The sequence below is a fragment of the Oncorhynchus masou genome, unplaced genomic scaffold, assembly GCF_036934945.1.
Source record: "Oncorhynchus masou masou isolate Uvic2021 unplaced genomic scaffold, UVic_Omas_1.1 unplaced_scaffold_986, whole genome shotgun sequence".
In the NCBI taxonomy this organism is placed as follows: domain Eukaryota; kingdom Metazoa; phylum Chordata; class Actinopteri; order Salmoniformes; family Salmonidae; genus Oncorhynchus; species Oncorhynchus masou.
The window spans coordinates 14,638-39,196 of NW_027016378.1; the positions used below are offsets into that span (position 1 = coordinate 14,638).

Here is a 24,559-nt window from a genome sequence, read left to right on the forward strand (position 1 = left end):
TGTAAAGAGACTGGATTGCGTGAAAACAATTTCCCATCAACGCCTGTATTTAACAAACTATAGACTAAAATATCCTTAAACAATTTAAAGGAAATGCTACCAAATACTAATTGAGTGTATGAAACTTCTGACCTATTGGAAATAAAAGCTGAAATAAATCATTCTCTCTACTATTATTCTGACATTTAACATTCTTAAAATAAAGTGGTGATCCTAACTGACCTAAGACAGGGAATTTTTACGAGGATTAAATGTCAGGAATTGTGAAAAAAAAGTGTTTAAATGTATTTGGCTAAGGTGTATGATAACCTCCGACTTCAACTGTATAAGAATGTTCTAACACTGTATTGTCCAGTTTAGTTCTCAGGGAACATATATCTTTATAAAGGTTATTCTTCAAAATATGCCGCATTTTTGTTACCTGAGAACAAACTAGAAAACCACTTCTCCCACTCCTTAAGAACCTGTGTAATATCAGAGTTCAGCCCCCCTGCTCTTCCCTGACTTCCATTGGAATTTTCGTACGTCGTTTTGGTCCTAACTTGTTTATTTGGCTTCAAAACTGTTGAGGATTTCTTGTCTGTATCTCCTTAAAGTGTAGTAACTGTTCTCTCTGATATCTCCATTTGAATAGGCGCAGTCTTTTATCAAACATATGCTGTTGTTTCTTAAATTCCTTCCTAAAATGTTATCTTATATTCTTATCTTTACACTGTAATAAGTACTCAGCCCTGCGCAATACTGACCATAGACCCCTAACTCATCATTCCAGTAAGGCGTGTTCGGCTTGTAAACTTTCCTGGACTTCGGGGTGTATTCTTTATTCGCATCGTTGTTCCCCATTTCAGAATATATGACATCACAAAATGTTTCATATCACACATATACATTTAGAGGTGGGCAGGTAGCCTAACTGTTAGAGCGTTGGGCCAGTAACCGAAAGGTTGCTTTTTCGAATACCCGAGACAACAATGTGAAAAAACCTGTTGAGGTGTCCTTGAGCAAGGCACTTAACCATCATTTTCTCCAGAGACGCCGTACTACTATGTCTGACCTGTAGGTGGGCTGTCAATGTAAATAAGAATTAGTTCTTATCTGACTTGCCTCTGTAAATAAAAGTTTTAAAAAATCCAATGTATCTTTGCAGAGTTTCGATGTGTTCCACCAGAGCTCTACATGCCATTTCAGAACATAGAAAGTCATTTGGCATATTTATGTTCTTACATGTAGGCCTATATGTGGTATTTATTTTTAGCCCTGAATGATGCACAGTAATACCTGGTTGAGAAATAAAAGAGAATGATCAGGAAGTTTACTTTTTTCTCCAATTAAGTCAAAACATCGGCATTCTTCAACCATCTGGTTAGTGGGTAACACCTTACATTCCCAAAAAGTTTCTAGACAGTCGTGGAGGGTAACTATACAGCTTTTCCTTTGCCAAATATGGATGTAAAGTTATCGCTTAAGGGGCATATCCTTCCATTAATAATAGACATTTTAGAATCGCTGAAAGAATTCTAACAGGGTTTCCCCATGATGATTAACACAGTCATCCAAAGCAACACGCGATGGAATATCATCAATATCATTTATATAGTCATCTAACCTCCCAATTCCACTGTTAAGATCCCCACATATGTAAATAGCACCCGATTCTGTATATAGGTATACTTGACTATGACTATAGAAGACTATATGACTATAGAAGACTATATGACTATAGAAGACTATATGACTATAGAAGACTATATGACTATAGAAGGGGGATGCATCTCTACCCCATGTGGACTGTTCAGGTGGTAAAAAGCATGAAAACACAACAAAACAATAATCTGACACCCTATGTTCAAAGCGCAAAACCATAATGCCTTCTATGGCTGTTTTGATCATTTAAATGTAATATGTAAAATGCTTTTCCTACGTACACATGCACCGCGCAGAGAGAACGGTCGCTATGTATGCCCTTGGAGTATGTGTCGATATTGATAGGATCGAAAGAAAGGGATCGCTGCTCTCAGCTTTCTACATTCTCAAACTTTCCATAACATTATGATTATTTCACAAAACTGACAACGGATCAGCTCCTAGAGAGATATTACCACCTACGGCTGCAAACATTGAGGCGGCTTATTCTATCTAATGCGACCTCATAAAAATGCATTAAATCACGGATTTGGCACGTCATTGTGCACGTGTTAGGCTACACATCATGAAATATATTGAGACAAATTAGAGACCGCAGTCAACAAGTAGCAAAATAGAACTCAATTGATAAAACATGAAATGTATTTCAATATGATTGAAATAGGCCTAGCCTACTGTCTATATTTTAATACATTAATGCAGTCATCTCTGTTTTAATTTGAATAACATTTTTCTACGTCACTTGTTTATATCAATTGCAAAGACATTGGCAACTTTGTATTTGTAGTCAACTTTGTTCTAAAGTTATCGGTGGTCACAGATAGACAGATAAACAATGTGATTTTATGTTTAGCAGAAATCTTCTGCGTATACATTGGCACAGGAGGGCAAAACAAGTATCTAACGACTCACTTAGCTGTTCTGATAGATCTGAGGCAAGCATTAGATTATAAACGTGTTCAAGTGCAACGTTAATATTGATGGTTTGGGGAATTAACTTTGAGAATCTTTGCGAAACTGGGCCCTGGTTAATGACTCTGCTAAATGACTCAAATGTAAATTTTAAATATTTACATACAGATCTCATATTTCTTTAATGTTTGTCTCTGTTGTGTTGAAGCCCAATCAAGCAGGAGGGACCAGCCTCCACTGTACCCAGCTGTGAGTCTATGAAGAGTGACCGGTCTATGGAACCTCCTATATATTTTAGACAGGGAGACTTTTCTACTGAACAAAGGTAAGAATAACTCCTGGGTCATGGTCAGTGAGTTAAACAACACTGTCTCTCGTCATTTCTCCTCTCAAATGTTCCAATTACTTTTGTTGTTTTCATAACATTCAGGCTAATCCTTTTTTCCATTTCTTAGTCCTAAAACTATGTTAATCAAACACAACATTCCCTCGGTGTGTGTGTGTGTTTGTGTGTTTGTGTGTGTGTGTGCACTCCCTGGAAAATCTCATGTTTTGTCCACAGACACCAACAGGAGAGATCAGAGTCAGAGATTCTCAGTGGTCAGTCTTCACTAAGTCATCAAACAGACCTGACCTCCATATTCAGTGTATGTGGTCCTGTTATGTACATGTACTTTTGTTTACATCAAGTAAAGTTGATCTGTCAATCATTCATGAATGTGTTAATGAGAAAGCATTTCTTCTCTTGCTTAACTTATTAGCTTAATTTATTTCAGTTGCTTGAAGAGAATATTATGACATTTGTGAAGAATGAGCTGAAGATGTTCAAGAGGATTCTTAATCCAGAACTCTCACAAGGATTTGAGAGTCAGAAGCAGGATGCGGAAGTGGTGGACGCTGAAGATGAGAAGCAGGAGAGCAGTGCCAGAGAGGGGGCTCTGAAGATCACACTGCACATGCTGAGGAAAATGAACCAGAAGGAGCTTGCTGACACACTGGAGAAAAGTAAGAGCTGTCTGCCTCATGTTGAATGCTGTTTTATAACAAACATATAAAAACTGTAGATAAAGCACAGCTAAAGTAGCTGTGTAACTCAATGATATTGTAGCAGCCTTAACACAACACCTAGTGGCCTCATCAAGTTGCAATGGAATGTGTTGTGTTGATGTATTTAGACAGAGAGAGGAGAGACAGAGAGGAGAGAGAGAGACAACATATTAATGATACCATCAATAATAATAATAATAAGTCACACCAGTGTGTAATTCATTATAAAAAAACATTTACACATTTATACAGGCAGTTAAGAAAATAAATTAAGTACAAGTATAAAGTACAACTTTATAACACATTCCTACAATACTGTAGGCATTAAAACAGACGTAATATTAATATCCTCTGTGTTCTTTCTTCATTTAGATGAGCTTGCTATGATTTGCCAATGTGAACTCAAATCTCATCTAAAGAAGTTTCAATGTGTATTTGAGGGGATCGCTAAACAAGGAAACCCAACACTTCTCAATAAGATCTACACAGAGCTCTACATCACAGAGGGTGGAACAGGAGAGGTCAATAATGAACATGAGCTGAGACAGATTGAGACAACAACCAGGAAACAAGCAAGACCAGAGACTGCAATCAAATGTAACGACATCTTCAAACCCTTAACTGGACAAGACAAACTTATCAGAACTGTGCTGACAAAGGGAGTCGCTGGCATTGGAAAAACAGTCTCTGTGCAGAAGTTCATTCTGGACTGGGCTGAAGGAAAAGCAAATCAGGATGTCCAATTTGTATTTTCATTCCCTTTTCGGGAGCTGAATTTAATGAAAGGGGAAAACCACACTTTAATTGAACTTCTCAATCACTTCCCAATGGAAACCAAAGAATCAAGAATCTCCAACTATAACAAGTACAAAGTTCTGTTCATCTTTGATGGTCTGGATGAGTGCCGACTGCCCCTAGACTTCAAGAAGAACAAAATATGTTGCGACATCACAATGTCAACCTCAGTGGATGTTCTGCTGACAAATCTCATCAAGGGAAATCTGCTTCCCTCTGCTCTCCTCTGGATAACCTCCCGACCTGCAGCAGCCAATAAGATCCCTTCAGGGTGTGGTGACCAGGTGACAGAGGTACGAGGGTTCAATGACCCACAGAAGGAGGAGTACTTCAGGAAGAGATTCAGTGATGAGGACCTGGCCAGCAGAATCATCTCACACATAAAGACATCAAGGAGCCTCCACATCATGTGCCACATTCCAGTCTTCTGTTGGATTTCTGCAATAGTCCTTGAAGATACATGCTGAAACATAAGAGAGAAGAGATGCCCAAGACTCTGACTGAGATGTACACACACCTTGTGGTGTTTTATACCAGACAGAAGAATGAAAAGTATCTTGGGAAAGAAGAGACAGGTCCAGATTTGAATAAAGAGAGCATTCTGTCACTGGGAAAACTGGCTTTTCAACAGCTTGTGAATGGCAATCTGATTTTCTATGAAGAAGACCTGAAAGAGTCTGGCATCGATATCAATGAAGCCTCAGTGTACTCAGGATTGTGCACACAGCTCTTTAAAGTGGAATGTGGGCTGTACCAGGACAAGGTGTACTGCTTCGTGCATCTGAGCATTCAGGAGTTTCTGGCTGCTGTATATGAGCTCCTCTCATTCATCAACAATAATGAGAATCTAATGGGCAAACTGCATTCAACGAGTAGTAACTTTTCTTCGCTATTCAGAGACCAGCTTGAAGTTGTTTTCTACAAGAGTGCTGTGGACGAAGCCTTACAAAGTGAGACGGGAAACCTGGACCTTTTCCTAATTACTAGTGGGGACACTCATCCATCAATCCACTCTTACTCTCCTCCTACTGGTAATTACGAGTGGGGACACTCATCTATCAATCCACTGTTACTCCCCTCCTACTGGTAATTACTAGTGGAGGCACTCATCTATCAATCCACTGTTACTCCCCTCCTACTGATAATTACTGGTGGGGACACTCATCTATCAATCCACTGTTACTCCCCTCCTACTGGTAATTACTAGTGGGGACACTCATCTATCAATCCACTGTTACTCCCCTCCTACTGGTAATTACTAGTGGGGACACTCATCTATCAATCCACTGTTACGCCCCTCCTGGTAATTACTAGTGGGGACACTCATCTATCAATCCACTGTTACTCCCCTCCAACTGGTAATTACTAGTGGGGACACTCATCTATCAATCCACTGTTATTCCCCTCCTACTGGTAATTACTAGTGGGGACACTCATCTATCAATCCACTGTTACTCCCCTCCTACTGGTAATTACTAGTGGGGACACATCTATCAATCCACTGGAACGCCCCTACTGGTAATTACTAGTGGGGACACTCATCCATCAATCCACTCTTACTCCCCTCCTATTGGTAATTACTAGTGGGGACACTCATCTATCAATCCACTGTTACTCCTCTCCTACTGGTAATTACTAGTGGGGACACTCATCTATCAATCCACTGTTACTCCCCTCCTACTGGTAATTACTAGTGGGGACACTCATCTATCAATCCACTGTTACTCCCCTCCTACTGATAATTACTAGTGGGGACACTCATCTATCAATCCACTGTTACTCCCCTCCTACTGGTAATTACTAGTGGGGACACTCATCTATCAATCCACTGGAACGCCCCTCCTGGTAATTACTAGTGGGGACACTCATCTATCAATCCACTGTTACGCCCCTCCTACCTGTAATTACTAGTGGGGACACTCATCTATCAATCCACTGGAACGCCCCTCCTGGTAATTACTAGTGGGGACACTCATCTATCAATCCACTGTTACTCCTCTCCTACTGGTAATTACTAGTGGAGGCACTCATCTATCAATCCACTGTTACTCCCCTCCTACTGATAATTACTGGTGGGGACACTCATCTATCAATCCACTGTTACTCCCCTCCTACTGGTAATTACTAGTGGGGACACTCATCTATCAATCCACTGTTACTCCCCTCCTACTGGTAATTACTAGTGGGGACACTCATCTATCAATCCACTGTTACGCCCCTCCTGGTAATTACTAGTGGGGACACTCATCTATCAATCCACTGTTACTCCCCTCCAACTGGTAATTACTAGTGGGGACACTCATCTATCAATCCACTGTTATTCCCCTCCTACTGGTAATTACTAGTGGGGACACTCATCTATCAATCCACTGTTACTCCCCTCCTATTGGTAATTACTAGTGGGGACACATCTATCAATCCACTGAACGCCCCTACTGGTAATTACTAGTGGGGACACTCATCCATCAATCCACTCTTACTCCCCTCCTATTGGTAATTACTAGTGGGGACACTCATCTATCAATCCACTGTTACTCCTCTCCTACTGGTAATTACTAGTGGGGACACTCATCTATCAATCCACTGTTACTCCCCTCCTACTGGTAATTACTAGTGGGGACACTCATCTATCAATCCACTGTTACTCCCCTCCTACTGATAATTACTAGTGGGGACACTCATCTATCAATCCACTGTTACTCCCCTCCTACTGGTAATTACTAGTGGGGACACTCATCTATCAATCCACTGGAACGCCCCTCCTGGTAATTACTAGTGGGGACACTCATCTATCAATCCACTGTTACGCCCCTCCTACCTGTAATTACTAGTGGGGACACTCATCTATCAATCCACTGGAACGCCCCTCCTGGTAATTACTAGTGGGGACACTCATCTATCAATCCACTGTTACTCCCCTCCTACTGGTAATTACTAGTGAGGACACTCATCTATCAATCCACTGTTACTCCCCTCCTACTGGTAATTACTAGTGGGGACACTCATCTATCAATCCACTGATATTCCCCTCCTACTGGTAATTACTAGTGGGGACACTCATCTATCAATCCACTGTTACTCCCCTCCTACTGATAATTACTAGTGGGGACACTCATCTATCAATCCACTGTTACTCCCCTCCTACTGGTAATTACTAGTGGGGACACTCATCTATCAATCCACTGTTACGCCCCTCCTACCTGTAATTACTAGTGGGGACACTCATCTATCAATCCACTGGAACGCCCCTCTTGGTAATTACTAGTGGGGACACTCATCTATCAATCCACTGTTACTCCCCTCCTACTGGAAATTACTATTGGGGAAACTCATCTATCAATCCACTGCTACTCCCCTCCTACTGGTAATTACTAGTGGGGACACTCATCTATCAATCCACTGGAATGCCCCTCCTACTGGTAATTACTAGTGGGGACACTCATCTATCAATCCAATGGCACGCCCCTCCTGGTAATTACTAGTGGGGACACTCATCTATCAATCCACTGTTACTCCCCTCCAACTGGTAATTACTAGTGGGGACACTCATCTATCAATCCACTGTTATTCCCCTCCTACTGGTAATTACTAGTGGGGACACTCATCTATCAATCCACTGTTACTCCCCTCCAACTGGTAATTACTAGTGGGGACACTCATCTATCAATCCACTGTTATTCCCCTCCTACTGGTAATTACTAGTGGGGACACTCATCTATCAATCCACTGTTACTCCCCTCCTACTGGTAATTACTAGTGGGGACACTCATCTATCAATCCACTAGAACGCCCCTCCTACTGGTAATTACTAGTGGGGACACTCAAATCAAATCAAATTTTATTTGTCACATACACATGGTTAGCAGATGTTAATGCGAGTGTAGCGAAATGCTTGTGCTTCTAGTTCCGACAATGCAGTAATAACCAACAAGTAATCTAACTAACAATTCCTAAACTACAGTCTTATACACAGTGTAAGGGGATAAAGAATATGTACAAAAGGATATATGAATGAGTGATGGTACAGAGCAGCATAGGCAAGATACAGTAGATGGTATTGAGTACAGTATATACATACGAGATGAGTATGTAAACAAAGTGGCATAGTTAAAGTGACTAGTGATACATGTACTACATAAGGATGCAGTCGATGATATAGAGTACAGTATATACGTATGCATATGAGATGAATAATGTAGGGTAAGTAACATTATATAAGGTAGCATTGTTTAAAGTGGCTAGTGATATATTTACATCATTTTCCATCAATTGCCATTATTAAAGTGGCTGGAGTTGAGTCAGTGTCAGTGTGTTGGCAGCAGCCACTCAATGTTAGTGGTGGCTGTTTAACAGTCTGATGGCCTTGAGATAGAAGCTGTTTTTCAGTCTCTCGTTCCCAGCTTTGATGCACCTGTACTGACCTCGCCTTCTGGATGATAGCGGGGTGAACAGGCAGTGGCTCGGGTGGTTGATGTCCTTGATGATCTTTATGGCCTTCCTGTAACATCGGGTGGTGTAGGTGTCCTGGAGGGCAGGTAGTTTGACCCCGGTGATGTGCAGACCTCACTACCCTCTGGAGAGCCTTACGGTTGAGGGCGGAGCAGTTGCCGTACCAGGCGGTGATACAGCCCGCCAGGATGCTCTCGATTGTGCATCTGTAGAAGTTTGTGAGTGCTTTTGGTGACAAGCCGAATTTCTTCAGCCTCCTGAGGTTGAAGAGGCGCTGCTGCGCCTTTTTCACGATGCTGTCTGTGTGAGTGGACCAATTCAGTTTGTCTGTGATGTGTATGCCGAGGAACTTAAAACTTGCTACCCTCTCCACTACTGTTCCATCGATGTGGATAGGGGGGTGTTCCCTCTGCTGTTTCCTGAAGTCCACAATCATCTCCTTAGTTTTGTTGACGTTGAGTGTGAGATTATTTTCCTGACAACACACTCCGAGGGCCCTCACCTCCTCCCTGTAGGCCGTCTCGTCGTTGTTGGTAATCAAGCCTACCACTGTTGTGTCGTCCGCAAACTTGATGATTGAGTTGGAGGCGTGCGTGGCCACGCAGTCGTGGGTGAACAGGGAGTACAGGAGAGGGCTCAGAACGCACCCTTGTGGGGCCCCAGTGTTGAGGATCAGCGGGGAGGAGATGTTGTTGCCTACCCTCACCACCTGGGGGCGGCCCGTCAGGAAGTCCAGTACCCAGTTGCACAGGGCGGGGTCGAGACTCAGGGTCTTGAGCTTGATGACGAGCTTGGAGGGTACTATGGTGTTGAATGCCGAGCTGTAGTCGATGAACAGCATTCTCACATAGGTATTCCTCTTGTCCAGATGGGTTAGGGCAGTGTGCAGTGTGGTTGAGATTGCATCGTCTGTGGACCTATTTGGGCGGTAAGCAAATTGGAGTGAGTCTAGTGTGTCAGGTAGGGTGGAGGTGATTATGGTCCTTGACTAGTCTCTCAAAGCACCTCATGATGACGGAAGTGAGTGCTACGGGACGGTAGTAGTTTAGCTCAGTTACCTTAGCTTTCTTGGGAACAGGAACAATGGTGGCCCTCTTGAAGCATGTGGGAACAGCAGACTGGTATAGGGATTGATTGAATATGTCCGTAAACACACCAGCCAGCTGGTCTGCGCATGCTCTGAGGGCGCGGCTGGGGATGCCGTCTGGGCCTGCAGCCTTGCGAGGGTTAACACGTTTAAATGTTTTACTCACCTCGGCTGCAGTGAAGGAGAGACCGCATGTTTCCGTTGCAGGCCGTGTCAGTGGCACTGTATTGTCCTCAAAGCGGGCAAAAAAGTTATTTAGTCTGCCTGGGAGCAAGACATCCTGGTCCGTGACTGGGCTGGATTTCTTCCTGTAGTCGGTGATTGACTGTAGACCCTGCCACATGCCTCTTGTGTCTGAGCCGTTGAATTGAGATTCTACTTTGTCTCTGTACTGACGCATAGCTTGTTTGATAGCCTTGCGGAGGGAATAGCTGCACTGTTTGTATTCGGTCATGTTACCAGACACCTTGCCCTGATTAAAAGCAGTGGTTCGCGCTTTCAGTTTCACGTGAATGCTGCCATCAATCCACGGTTTCTGGTTAGGGAATGTTTTAATCGTTGCTATGGGAACGACATCTTCAACGCACGTTCTAATGAACTCGCACACCGAATCAGCGTATTCGTCAATGTTGTTATCTGACGCAATACGAAACATGTCCCAGTCCACGTGATGGAAGCAGTCTTGGAGTGTGGAGTCAGCTTGGTCGGACCAGCGTTGGACAGACCTCAGCGTGGGAGCTTCTTGTTTCAGTTTTTGTCTGTAGGCAGGGATCAGCAAAATGGAGTCGTGGTCAGCTTTTCCGAAAGGGGTGCGGGGCAGGGCCTTATATGCGTCATGGAAGTTAGAGTAACAGTGATCCAAGTTTTTTCCACCCCTGGTTCGCTCAATCGATATGCTGATAAAATTTAGGGAGTCTTGTTTTCAGATTAGCCTTGTTAAAATCCCCAGCTACAATGAATGCAGCCTCCGGATAAATGGTTTCCAGTTTGCAAAGAGTTAAATAAAGTTTGTTCAGAGCCATCGATGTGTCTGCTTGGGGGGGGGGGATATATACGGCTGTGATTATAATCGAAGAGAATTCTCTTGGTGGATAATGCGGTCTACATTTCATTGTGAAGAATTCTAAATCAGGTGAACAGAAGGATTTGAGTTCCTGTATGTTTCTTTCATCGCACCATGTCTCGTTAGCCATAAGGCATACGCCCCCACCCCTCTTCTTACCAGAAAGGTGTTTGTTTCTGTAGGCGCGATGCGTGGTGAAACCCGTTGGCTGCACCGCTTCAGATAGCGTCTCTCCAGTGAGCCATGTTTCCGTGAAGCACAGAACGTTACAGTCTCTGATGTCCCTCTGGAATGCTACACTTGCACAGATTTCATCAACCTTGCTGTCAAGAGACTGGACATTGGCAAGAAGAATGCTAGGGAGTGGTGCACGGTGTGCCCGTCTCCGGAGTCTGCCCAGAAGACCGGCTCGTTTCCCTCTTTTTCGGAGTCGTTTTTTTGGAACGCTGCATGCGATCCATTCCGTTGTCCTGTTTGTAAGGCAGAACACAGGATCCGAGTCGCGAAAAACATATTCTTGGTCGTACTGATGGTGAGTTGACGCTGATCTTATATTCAGTAGTTCTTCTCGACTGTATGTAATGAAACCTAAGATGACCTGGGGTACTAATGTAAGAAATAACACGTAAAAAAAAAAAAAAAAACTGCATAGTTTCCTAGGAACGCGAAGCGAGGCGGCCATCTCTGTCGGCGCCGGAAGTAATTGGTAATTGGTAGTGGGGACACTCATCTATCAATCCACTGTTACTCCCCTCCTACTGGTAATTACTATGGGGACACTCATCTATCAATCCACTGGAACGCCCCTCCTACTGGTAATTACTAGTGGGGACACTCATCTATCAATCCACTGGAACGCCCCTCCTACTGGTAATTACAAGTGGGGACACTCATCTATCAATCCACTGGAACGCCCCTCCTACTGGTAATTACTAGTGGGGACACTCATCTATCAATCCACTGGAACGGCCCTCCTACTGGTAATTACTAGTGGGGACACTTATCTATCAATCCACTGGAACGGCCCTCCTACTGGTATTTACTAGTGGGGACACTCATCTATCAATAGACTGTTACTCCCCTCCTACTGGTAATTACTAGTGGGGACACTCATCTATCAATCCACTGGAACGCCCCTCCTACTGGGAATTACTAGTGGGGAAACTCATCTATCAATCCACTGGAACACCCCTCCTACTGGTAATTACTAGTGGGGACACTCATCTATCAATCCACTGGAACGGCTCTCCTACTGGTAATTAGTTAAACTGTCATACCGTCTCAGAACCCAAAATATAAGCTTGTTTTACAAAGTACATTTAAACAAACACTATATAGCCTCAAAACATGGTTAAAATCAGTTTTGAATCATGGATGGTCAATCCTTGCATCCATAGTTCTGTGTCTACTGAGTTAGGCCGGGGCTCATCCCTCAGCTGTCTACTCAGTTGGCGTGGGGCTCATCCCTCAGCTGTCTACTCAGTTGGCGTGGGGCTCATCCCTCAGCTGTCTACTGAGTTAGGGCCGGGGCTCATCCCTCAGCTGTCTACTGAGTTAGGGTGGGGCTCATCCCTCAGCTGTCTACTGAGTTAGGGTGGGGCTCATCCCTCAGCTGTTTACTGAGTTAGGGTGGGGCTCATCCCTCAGCTGTCTACTGAGTTAGGGTGGGGCTCATCCCTCAGCTGTTTACTGAGTTAGGGTGGGGCTCATCCCTCAGCTGTCTACTGAGTTAGGGTGGGGCTCATCCCTCAGCTGTTTACTGAGTTAGGGTGGGGCTCATCCCTCAGCTGTTTACTGAGTTAGGGCTGGGGCTCATCCCTCAGCTGTTTACTGAGTTAGGGTGGGGCTCATCCCTCAGCTGTTTACTGAGTTAGGGTGGGGCTCATCCCACAGCTGTTTACTGAGTTAGGGTGGGGCTCATCCCTCAGCTGTCTACTGAGTTAGGGGTGGGGCTCATCCCTCAGCTGTCTACTGAGTTAGGGCTGGGGCTCATCCCTCAGCTGTTTACTGAGTTAGGGCTGGGGCTCATCCCTCAGCTGTCTACTGAGTTAGGGTGGGGCTCATCCCTCAGCTGTTTACTGAGTTAGGGCTGGGGCTCATCCCTCAGCTGTTTACTGAGTTAGGGTGGGGCTCATCCCTCAGCTGTTTACTGAGTTAGGGGTGGGGCTCATCCCTCAGCTGTTTACTGAGTTAGGGTGGGGCTCATCCCTCAGCTGTTTACTGAGTTAGGGCTGGGGCTCATCCCTCAGCTGTCTACTCAGTTAGCGTGGGGCTCATCCCTCAGCTGTCTACTCAGTTAGCGTGGGGCTCATCCCTCAGCTGTCTACTGAGTTAGGGTGGGGCTCATCCCTCAGCTGTCTACTCAGTTAGCGTGGGGCTCATCCCTCAGCTGTCTACTAAGTTAGGGTGGGGCTCATCCCTCAGCTGTTTACTGAGTTAGGGGTGGGGCTCATCCCTCAGCTGTTTACTGAGTTAGGGGTGGGGCTCATCCCTCAGCTGTCTACTGAGTTAGGGTGGGGCTCATCCCTCAGCTGTCTACTGAGTTAGGGTGGGGCTCATCCCTCAGCTGTCTACTCAGTTAGCGTGGGGCTCATCCCTCAGCTGTCTACTAAGTTAGGGTGGGGCTCATCCCTCAGCTGTTTACTGAGTTAGGGGTGGGGCTCATCCCTCAGCTGTTTACTGAGTTAGGGGTGGGGCTCATCCCTCAGCTGTCTACTGAGTTAGGGTGGGGCTCATCCCTCAGCTGTTTACTGAGTTAGGGGTGGGGCTCATCCCTTAGCTGTTTACTGAGTTAGGGTGGGGCTCATCCCTCAGCTGTCTACTGAGTTAGGGCTGGGGCTCATCCCTTAGCTGTTTACTGAATTAGGGGTGGGGCTCATCCCTAATTCAACTCATAATGCTGATTGACACTTTAAAACCTGTTAAGGCTCAGGACAATACTGCCCCCTTTGGATGAATTGCGTGTACGATTTCTGTAACGTTAAAAAGAAATGTGACAAAGCGAATGCATTAAGATGCAGTGTATCTTTCTAACTATATGTAGAACATGTATATTTAGTCAAAGTTTATGATGTGTATTGCTGTAATCTGGCGTTATTTGGCGGAGTTATCTATAATTTCTCCAGACATTTTTTAGCATTTTCTGAACATGGCGTCAAAGTAAACTAGTGGGGACACTCATCTATCAATCCACTGTTACTCCCCTCTTACTGGTAATTACTAGTGGGGACACTCATCTATCAATCCACTGTTACTCCCCTCCTACTGGTAATTACTAGTGGGGACACTCATCTATCAATCCACTGTTACTCCCCTCCTACTGGTAATTACTAGTGGGGACACTCATCTATCAATCCACTGTTACTCCCCTCCTACTGGTAATTACTAGTGGGGACACTCATCTATCAATCCACTGTTACTCCCCTCCTACTGGGAATTACTGGTGGGGAAACTCATCTATCAATGCACTGGAACGCCCCTCCTACTGGTAATTACTAGTGGGGACACTCATCTATCAATCCACTGGAACGGCCCTCCTACTGGTAATTACTAGTGGGGACACTCATCTATCAATCCACTGTTACTCCCCTCCTACTGGTAATTACTAGTGGGGACACTCATCTATCAATCCACTGTTACTCCCCTCCTACTGGGAATTACTGGTGGGGAAACTCATCTATCAATGCACTGGAACGCCCCTCCTACTGGTAATTACTAGTGGGGACACTCATCTATCAATCCACTGGAACGGCCCTCCTACTGGTAATTACTAGTGGGGACACTCATCTATCAATAGACTGTTACTCCCCTCCTACTGGGAATTACTAGTGGGGAAACTCATCTATCAATGCACTGGAACACCCCTCCTACTGGTAATTACAAGTGGGGACACTCATCTATCAATCCACTGGAACGGCTCTCCTACTGGTAATTAGTTAAACTGTCATACCGTCTCAGAACCCAAAATATAACCTTGTTTTACAAAGTACATTTAAACAAACACTATATAGCCTCAAAACATGGTTAAAATCAGTTTTGAATCATGGATGGTCAATCCTTGCATCCATAGTTCTGTGTCTACTGAGTTAGGGCCGGGGCTCATCCCTCAGCTGTCTACTCAGTTGGCGTGGGGCTCATCCCTCAGCTGTCTACTCAGTTGGCGTGGGGCTCATCCCTCAGCTGTCTACTGAGTTAGGGCCGGGGCTCATCCCTCAGCTGTCTACTGAGTTAGGGTGGGGCTCATCCCTCAGCTGTCTACTGAGTTAGGGTGGGGCTCATCCCTCAGCTGTCTACTGAGTTAGGGCCGGGGCTCATCCCTCAGCTGTCTACTCAGTTGGCGTGGGGCTCATCCCTCAGCTGTTTACTGAGTTAGGGTGGGGCTCATCCCTCAGCTGTCTACTGAGTTAGGGCCGGGGCTCATCCCTCAGCTGTCTACTGAGTTAGGGCTGGGGCTCATCCCTTAGCTGTTTACTGAGTTAGGGCTGGGGCTCATCCCTCAGCTGTTTACTGAGTTAGGGTGGGGCTCATCCCTCAGCTGTTTACTGAGTTAGGGTGGGGCTCATCCCTCAGCTGTCTACTGAGTTAGGGTGGGGCTCATCCCTCAGCTGTTTACTGAGTTAGGGTGGGGCTCATCCCTCAGCTGTCTACTGAGTTAGGGTGGGGCTCATCCCTCAGCTTTCTACTGAGTTAGGGTGGGGCTCATCCCTCAGCTGTTTACTGAGTTAGGGTGGGGCTCATCCCTCAGCTGTTTACTGAGTTAGGGTGGGGCTCATCCCTCAGCTGTCTACTGAGTTAGGGTGGGGCTCATCCCTCAGCTGTCTACTGAGTTAGGGTGGGGCTCATCCCTCAGCTGTTTACTGAGTTGGGGTGGGGCTCATCCCTCAGCTGTTTACTGAGTTAGGGGTGGGGCTCATCCCTCAGCTGTCTACTGAGTTAGGGTGGGGCTCATCCCTCAGCTGTCTACTGAGTTAGGGTGGGGCTCATCCCTCAGCTGTCTACTGAGTTAGGGGTGGGGCTCATCCCTCAGCTGTCTACTGAGTTAGGGTGGGGCTCATCCCTCAGCTGTCTACTGAGTTAGGGCTGGGGCTCATCCCTCAGCTGTCTACTGAGTTAGGGTGGGGCTCATCCCTCAGCTGTTTACTGAGTTAGGGTGGGGCTCATCCCTCAGCTGTCTACTGAGTTAGGGTGGGGCTCATCCCTCAGCTGTCTACTGAGTTAGGGCTGGGGCTCATCCCTTAGATGTTTACTGAGTTAGGGGTGGGGCTCATCCCTCAGCTGTCTACTGAGTTAGGGGTGGGGCTCATCCCTCAGCTGTCTACTGAGATAGGGCTGGGGCTCATCCCTTAGCTGTTTACTGAGTTAGGGGTGGGGCTCATCCCTAATTCAACTCATAATGCTGATTGACACTTTAAAACCTGTTAATGCTCAGGACAATACTGCCCCCTTTGGATGAATTGCGTGTACGATTTCTGTAACGTTAAAAAGAAATGTGACAAAGCGAATGCATTAAGATGCAGTGTATCTTTCTAACTATATGTAGAACATGTATATTTAGTCAAAGTTTATGATGTGTATTGCTGTAATCTGGCGTTATCTGGCGGAGTTATCTATAATTTCTCCAGACATTTTTTAGCATTTTCTGAACATGGCGTCAAAGTAAACTAGTGGGGACACTCATCTATCAATCCACTGTTACTCCCCTCCTACTGGTAATTACTAGTGGGGACACTCATCTATCAATCCACTGTTACTCCCCTCCTACTGGTAATTACTAGTGGGGAAACTCATCTATCAATGCACTGGAACGCCCCTCCTACTGGTAATTACTAGTGGGGACACTCATCTATCAATCCACTGTTACTCCCCTCTTACTGGTAATTACTAGTGGGGACACTCTTCTATCAATCCACTGTTACTCCCCTCCTACTGGTAATTACTAGTGGGGACACTCATCTATCAATCCACTGTTACTCCCCTCCTACTGGTAATTACTAGTGGGGACACTCATCTATCAATCCACTGTTACACCCTCCTACTGGTAATTACTAGTGGGGACACTCATCTATCAATCCACTGTTACTCCCCTCCTACTGGTAATTACTAGTGGGGACACTCATCTATCAATCCACTGGAATGCCCCTCCTACTGGTAATTACTAGTAGGGACACTCATCTATCAATCCACTGTTACTCCCCTCTTACTGGTAATTACTAGTGGGGACACTCTTCTATCAATCCACTGTTACTCCCCTCCTACTGGTAATTACTAGTGGGGACACTCATCTATCAATCCACTGTTACTCCCCTCCTACTGGTAATTACTAGTGGGGACACTCATCTATCAATCCACTGTTACACCCTCCTACTGGTAATTACTAGTGGGGACACTCATCTATCAATCCACTGTTACTCCCCTCCTACTGGTAATTACTAGTGGGGACACTCATCTATCAATCCACTGTTACTCCCCTCCTACTGGTAATTACTAGTGGGGACACTCATCTATCAATCCACTGTTACACCCTCCTACTGGTAATTACTAGTGGGGACACTCATCTATCAATCCACTGTTACTCCCCTCCTACTGGTAATTACTAGTGGGGACACTCATCTATCAATCCACTGTTACTCCCTTCCTACTGGTAATTAATAGTGGGGACACTCATCTATCAATCCACTGGAACGCCCCTCCTACTGGTAATTACTAGTGGGGACACTCATCTATCAATCCACTGTTACTCCCCTCCTACTGGTAATTACTAGTGGGGAAACTCATCTATCAATCCACTGGAACGCCCCTCCTACTGGTAGTTACTAGTGGGGACACTCATCTATCAATCCTCTGGAACGCCCCTCTTACTGGTAATTACTAGTGGGGACACTCATCTATCAATCCACTGGAACGGCCCTCCTACTGGGAATTACTAGTGGGGAAACTCATCTATCAATCCACTGGAACGCCCCTCCTACTGGTAGTTACTAGTGGGGACACTCATCTATCAATCCTCTGGAACGCCCCTCTTAATGGTAATTACTAGTGAGGACACTCATCTATCAATCCACTGTTACTCCCCTCCTACTGGGAATTACTAGTGGGGAAACTCATCTATCAATCCACTGGAACGCCCCTCCTACTGGTAATTACTAGTGGGGAAACTCATCTATCAATCCACTGGAACGCCCCTCCTACTGGTAGTTACTAGTGGGGACACTCATCTATCAATCCTCTGGAACGCCCCTCTTACTGGTAATTACTAGTGAGGACACTCATCTATCAATCCACTGTTACTCCCCTCCTACTGGTAATTACTAGTGGGGACACTCATCTATCAATCCACTGGAACGGCCCTCCTACTGGGAATTACTAGTGGGGAAACTCATCTATCAATCCACTGGAACGCCCCTCCTACTGGTAGTTACTAGTGGGGACACTCATCTATCAATCCTCTGGAACGCCCCTCTTACTGGTAATTACTAGTGAGGACACTCATCTATCAATCCACTGTTACTCCCTTCCTACTGGTAATTACTAGTGGGGACACTCATCTATCAATCCACTGGAACGGCCCTCCTACTGGGAATTACTAGTGGGGAAACTCATCTATCAATCCACTGGAACACCCCTCCTACTGGTAATTACTAGTGGGGACACTCATCTATCAATAGACTGTTACTCCCCTCCTACTGGTAATTACTAGTGGGGACACTCATCTATCAATCCTCTGGAACGCCCCTCCTACTGGGAATTACTAGTGGGGGAACTCATCTATCAATCCACTGGAACACCCCTCCTACTGGTAATTACTAGTGGGGACACTCATCTATCAATCCACTGGAACGGCTCTCCTACTGGTAATTAGTTAAACTGTCATACCGTCTCAGAACCCAAAATATAAGCTTGTTTTACAAAGTACATTTAAACAATCACTATATAGCCTCAAAACATGGTTAAAATCAGTTTTGATTCATGGATGGTCAATCCTTGCATCCATAGTTCTGTGTCTACTGAGTTAGGGCCGGGGCTCATCCCTCAGCTGTCTACTCAGTTGGCGTGGGGCTCATCCCTCAGCTGTCTACTCAGTTGGCGTGGGGCTCATCCCTCAGCTGTCTACTCAGTTGGCGTGGGGCTCATCCCTCAGCTGTCTACTGAGTTAGGGTGGGGCTCATCCCTCAGCTGTCTACTGAGTTAGGGCCGGGGCTCATCCCTCAGCTGTTTACTGAGTTAGGGTGGGGCTCATCCCTCAGCTGTTTACTGAGTTAGGGTGGGGCTCATCCCTCAGCTGTTTACTGAGTTAGGGTGGGGCTCATCCCTCAGCTGTTTACTGAGTTAGGGTGGGGCTCATCCCTCAGCTGTTTACTGAGTTAGGGCTGGGGCTCATCCCTCAGCTGTTTACTGAGTTCGGGTGGGGCTCATCCCTCAGCTGTCTACTGAGTTAGGGTGGGGCTCATCCCTCAGCTGTCTACTGAGTTAGGGCTGGGGCTCATCCCTCAGCTGTTTACTGAGTTAGGGTGGGGCTCATCCCTCAGCTGTTTACTGAGTTAGGGTGGGGCTCATCCCTCAGCTGTCTACTGAGTTAGCGTGGGGCTCATCCCTCAGCTGTTTACTGAGTTAGGGTGGGGCTCATCCCTTAGCTGTTTACTGAGTTAGGGTGGGGCTCATCCCTCAGCTGTCTACTGAGTTAGGGCTGGGGCTCATCCCTTAGCTGTTTACTGAGTTAGGGCTGGGGCTCATCCCTTAGCTGTTTACTGAGTTAGGGTGGGGCTCATCCCTCAGCTGTCTACTGAGTTAGCGTGGGGCTCATCCCTCAGCTGTTTACTGAATTAGGGGTGGGGCTCATCCCTCAGCTGTTTACTGAGTTAGGGTGGGGCTCATCCCTCAGCTGTCTACTGAGTTAGCGTGGGGCTCATCCCTCAGCTGTTTACTGAGTTAGGGTGGGGCTCATCCCTTAGCTGTTTACTGAGTTAGGGTGGGGCTCATCCCTCAGCTGTCTACTGAGTTAGGGCTGGGGCTCATCCCTTAGCTGTTTACTGAGTTAGGGCTGGGGCTCATCCCTTAGCTGTTTACTGAGTTAGGGTGGGGCTCATCCCTTAGCTGTCTACTGAGTTAGGGTGGGGCTCATCCCTCAGCTGTTTACTGAGTTAGCGTGGGGCTCATCCCTCAGCTGTTTACTGAGTTAGGGTGGGGCTCATCCCTCAGCTGTCTACTGAGTTAGGGCTGGGGCTCATCCCTCCGCTGTTTACTGAGTTCGGGTGGGGCTCATCCCTTAGCTGTTTACTGAGTTAGGGTGGGGCTCATCCCTCAGCTGTCTACTTAGTTAGGGGTGGGGCTCATCCCTCAGCTGTTTACTGAGTTAGGGTGGGGCTCATCCCTTAGCTGTTTACTGATTTAGGGTGGGGCTCATCCCTCAGCTGTCTACTGAGTTAGGGTGGGGCTCATCCCTCAGCTGTTTACTGAGTTCGGGTGGGGCTCATCCCTTAGCTGTTTACTGAGTTAGGGTGGGGCTCATCCCTCAGCTGTCTACTGAGTTAGGGTGGGGCTCATCCCTCAGCTGTTTACTGAGTTAGGGTGGGGCTCATCCCTTAGCTGTTTACTGAGTTAGGGTGGGGCTCATCCCTCAGCTGTCTACTGAGTTAGGGTGGGGCTCATCCCTCAGCTGTTTACTGAGTTAGGGTGGGGCTCATCCCTCAGCTGTCTACTGAGTTAGGGCTGGGGCTCATCCCTTAGCTGTCTACTGAGTTAGGGTGGGGCTCATCCCTTAGCTGTTTACTGAGTTAGGGTGGGGCTCATCCCTCAGCTGTCTACTGAGTTAGGGCTGGGGCTCATCCCTTAGCTGTTTACTGAGTTAGGGCTGGGGCTCATCCCTTAGCTGTTTACTGAGTTAGGGTGGGGCTCATCCCTCAGCTGTCTACTGAGTTAGGGCTGGGGCTCATCCCTTAGCTGTCTACTGAGTTAGGGCTGGGGCTCATCCCTCAACTGTTTACTGAATTAGGGGTGGGGCTCATCCCTAATTCAACTCATAATGCTGATTGACACTTTAAAACCTGTTAAGGCTCGGGACAATACTGCCCCCTTTGGATGAATTGCGTGTACGATTTCTGTAACGTTAAAAAGAAATGTGACAAAGCGACTGCATTAAGAAGCAGTGTATCTTTCTAACTATATGTAGAACATGTATATTTAGTCAAAGTTTATGATGTGTATTGCTGTAATCTGGCGTTATCTGGCGGAGTTATCTATAATTTCTCCAGACATTTTTTAGCATTTTCTGAACATTGCGTCAATGTAAACGGAGATTTATGGATATAAATTGAATATTATTGAAAAAACATAAATGTACTGTGTAACATGTCCTATTACTGTCATCTGATGAAGGTTAGTGAATTATTTTTCTTTTAATCCTGCGTTTGTGATTGCATCTTTTGTCCGACAAAATGGCTACATATCGTCTGTGTCTTTGTGGTGGTTTGACATACATGTGTGCTATGTTTTCGCCGTAAAACATTTTAGAAATCTGACTCGCTGGGTAGATGAACAAGGTGTTTATCTTTCATTAGAGCTATTGGACTTGTTAATGTGTGGAGGTTAAATATTTCTAAGAATATTTTTGCATTCTGTGCGCCACTTTTTGAGTTGAGGGGGTGGGGGGGTGCCCTTGGGGAACGTGTAGCTTGAACACGTTAAGGGGTGGCTCTCCGTTAGTGCTATCTGGGATCATTGTGATGTCCCTACGTTAAATATTTCAGTCTCTCGATGTGCAAAACTGATAGAGACATACCCCAAGCGAGTTACAGCTGTAATCGCAGCAAAAGGTGGCGCTACAAAGTATTAACTTAAGGGGGCTGAATAATTTTGCATGCCCAATTTTTCAGTTTTTGATTTGTTTGAAATATCCAATAAATGTCGTTCCACTTCATGATTGTGTCCCACTTGTTGTTGATTCTTCACAAAAAAATACAGTTTTATATCTTTATGTTTGAAGCCTGAAATGTGGCAAAAGGTCGCAAAGTTCAAGGGGGCCGAATACTTTCGCAAGGCACTGTATCACTAGCCACTTTAAACTATGCCACTTTGTTTACATGCCCTACATTACTCATCTCATATGTATATACTGTAATCGATACCATCTACTGCATCTTGCCTATGCCGTTCTGTACCATCACTCGTTCATATATCTTTATGTACATATTCTTTATCCCTTTACACTTGTGTGTATAAGGCAGTAGTTTTGGAATTGTTAGGTGAGATTACTCGTTGGTTATTACTGCACTGTCGGAACTAGAAGCACAAGCATTTCGCTACACTCGCATTAATATCTGCTAACCATGTGTATGTGACAAATACATTTGATTTGATTTACCTAAGCCTAACCTTAACCGTTTAAAATGTCAACATCAATGGGGTGACATCAGAGATGAGATGTCCCAAGGATTCCATTTAGGCTTTTCAGGTGGCTCTCCCATAGATACCAATGCGATAGCAGCTGGGTCTGGTTTACTTCAGCGATGGGCAACTATCATGGGAGTGGGGGACACAAAAAAAATGAACTCATCATGAGGGGCCACAGTGGCTCGGGGGTCTGAGTACTCACATCCATACATACATCCAAAGCATTTTATAACTAATTTCAAGAAATTCTACTCAGGTTGTCTTTTTTGTGGTTTTCAGGTTCTTATTTTCTATCCTAATAATTATTCTAGCTGTGTAAGCAGTAGTAGTAGTAGTAGCAGCTCTCCAAGGTCCTCTACAATACTCCTCCAAAGTCAACCAGCTGAGGTGATGGGAGCTGATGTGACCCAGAACAACTCCTCCAAAGTCAACCAGCTGAGGTGATGGGAGCTGATGTGACCCAGATCAACTCCTCCAAAATCAACCAGCTGAGGTGATGGGAGCTGATGTGACCCAGATCAACTCCTCTAAAGTCAACCAGCTGAGGTGATGGGAGCTGATGTGACCCAGATCAACTGTTTCAAAGGAAACATCAACTATCTCAAGTCATCTGTGCATTCCAGCAACAGTTCCAGCCAAGCGCTTGTGTGGTGTGTTGTTATATTGAGGACTGTCACTATCGATCGCTTCATCTTCTCTTCATGAATCTGAGAGACAAAGTGGTACTGCTTGGAGTGCCGCAAGCGACCTGTATCATAAATATAGACCTAGGACCTGTACCATAAATATAGACCTAGGACCTGTATCATAAATATAGACCTAGGACATGTACCATAAATATAGGCCTAGGACCTGTACCATAAATATAGACCTAGGACCTGTACCATAAATATAGGCCTAGGACCTGTACCATAAATATAGACCTAGGACCTGTACCATAAATATAGACCTAGGACCTGTACCATAAATATAGGCCTAGGACCTGTACCATAAATATAGACCTAGGACCTGTACCATAAATATAGGCCTAGGACCTGTATCATAAATATAGACCTAGGACCTGTACCATAAATATAGACCTAGGACCTGTACCATAAATATAGACCTAGGACCTGTACCATAAATATAGACCTAGGACCTGTACCATAAATATAGACCTAGGACCTGTACCATAAATATAGACCTAGGACCTGTACCATAAATATAGGCCTAGGACCTGTACCATAAATATAGACCTAGGACCTGTACCATAAATATAGGCCTAGGACCTGTATCATAAATATAGACCTAGGACCTGTACCATAAATATAGACCTAGGACCTGTACCATAAATATAGACCTAGGACCTGTACCATAAATATAGGCCTAGGACCTGTACCATAAATATAGACCTAGGACCTGTACCATAAATATAGGCCTAGGACCTGTATCATAAATATAGACCTAGGACCTGTACCATAAATATAGACCTAGGACCTGTACCATAAATATAGACCTAGGACCTGTACCATAAATATAGGCCTAGGACCTGTACCATAAATATAGACTTAGGACCTGTACCATAAATATAGGCCTAGGACCTGTATCATAAATAAAGACCTAGGACCTGTACCATAAATATAGACCTAGGACCTGTACCATAAATATAGACCTAGGACCTGTACCATAAAAATAGACCTAGGACCTGTACCATAAATATAGACCTAGGACCTGTACCATAAATATAGACATAGGACCTGTACCATAAATATAGACCTAGGACCTGTCCCATAAATATAGACCAAGGACCTGTATCCTAAATATAGACCTATGACCTGTACCATAAATATAGACCTAGGACCTGTACCATAAATATAGACCTAGGACCTGTACCATAAATATAGACCTAGGACCTGTACCATAAATATAGACCTAGGACCTGTACCATAAATATAGACCTAGGACCTGTACCATAAATATAGACCTAGGACCTGTACCATAAATATAGACCTAGGACCTGTACCATAAATATAGACCTAGGACCTGTACCATAAATATAGACCTAGGACCTGTACCATAAATATAGACCTAGGACCTGTACCATAAATATAGACCTAGGACCTGTATCATAAATATAGACCTAGGACCTGTACCATAAATATAGACCTAGGACCTATATCATAAATATAGACCTAGGA

General features: G+C 45.2%; 1 protein-coding gene across 1 annotated transcript in view; it reads left to right on the forward strand.

Moving 5' to 3' along the window:
- Window positions 1-3,350: 3,350 nt before the first annotated feature.
- The window catches only part of LOC135538578 (NACHT, LRR and PYD domains-containing protein 3-like), a 93,382-nt gene continuing 72,173 nt past the window's right edge, over window positions 3,351-24,559 (forward strand). The window contains exons 1-3 of the mRNA XM_064964466.1: window positions 3,351-3,561; window positions 5,061-5,348; window positions 11,306-11,408. Of these exons, the coding sequence (XP_064820538.1) occupies window positions 3,351-3,561; window positions 5,061-5,348; window positions 11,306-11,408 (602 nt within the window). The remainder of the gene's footprint in view (window positions 3,562-5,060; window positions 5,349-11,305; window positions 11,409-24,559) is intronic.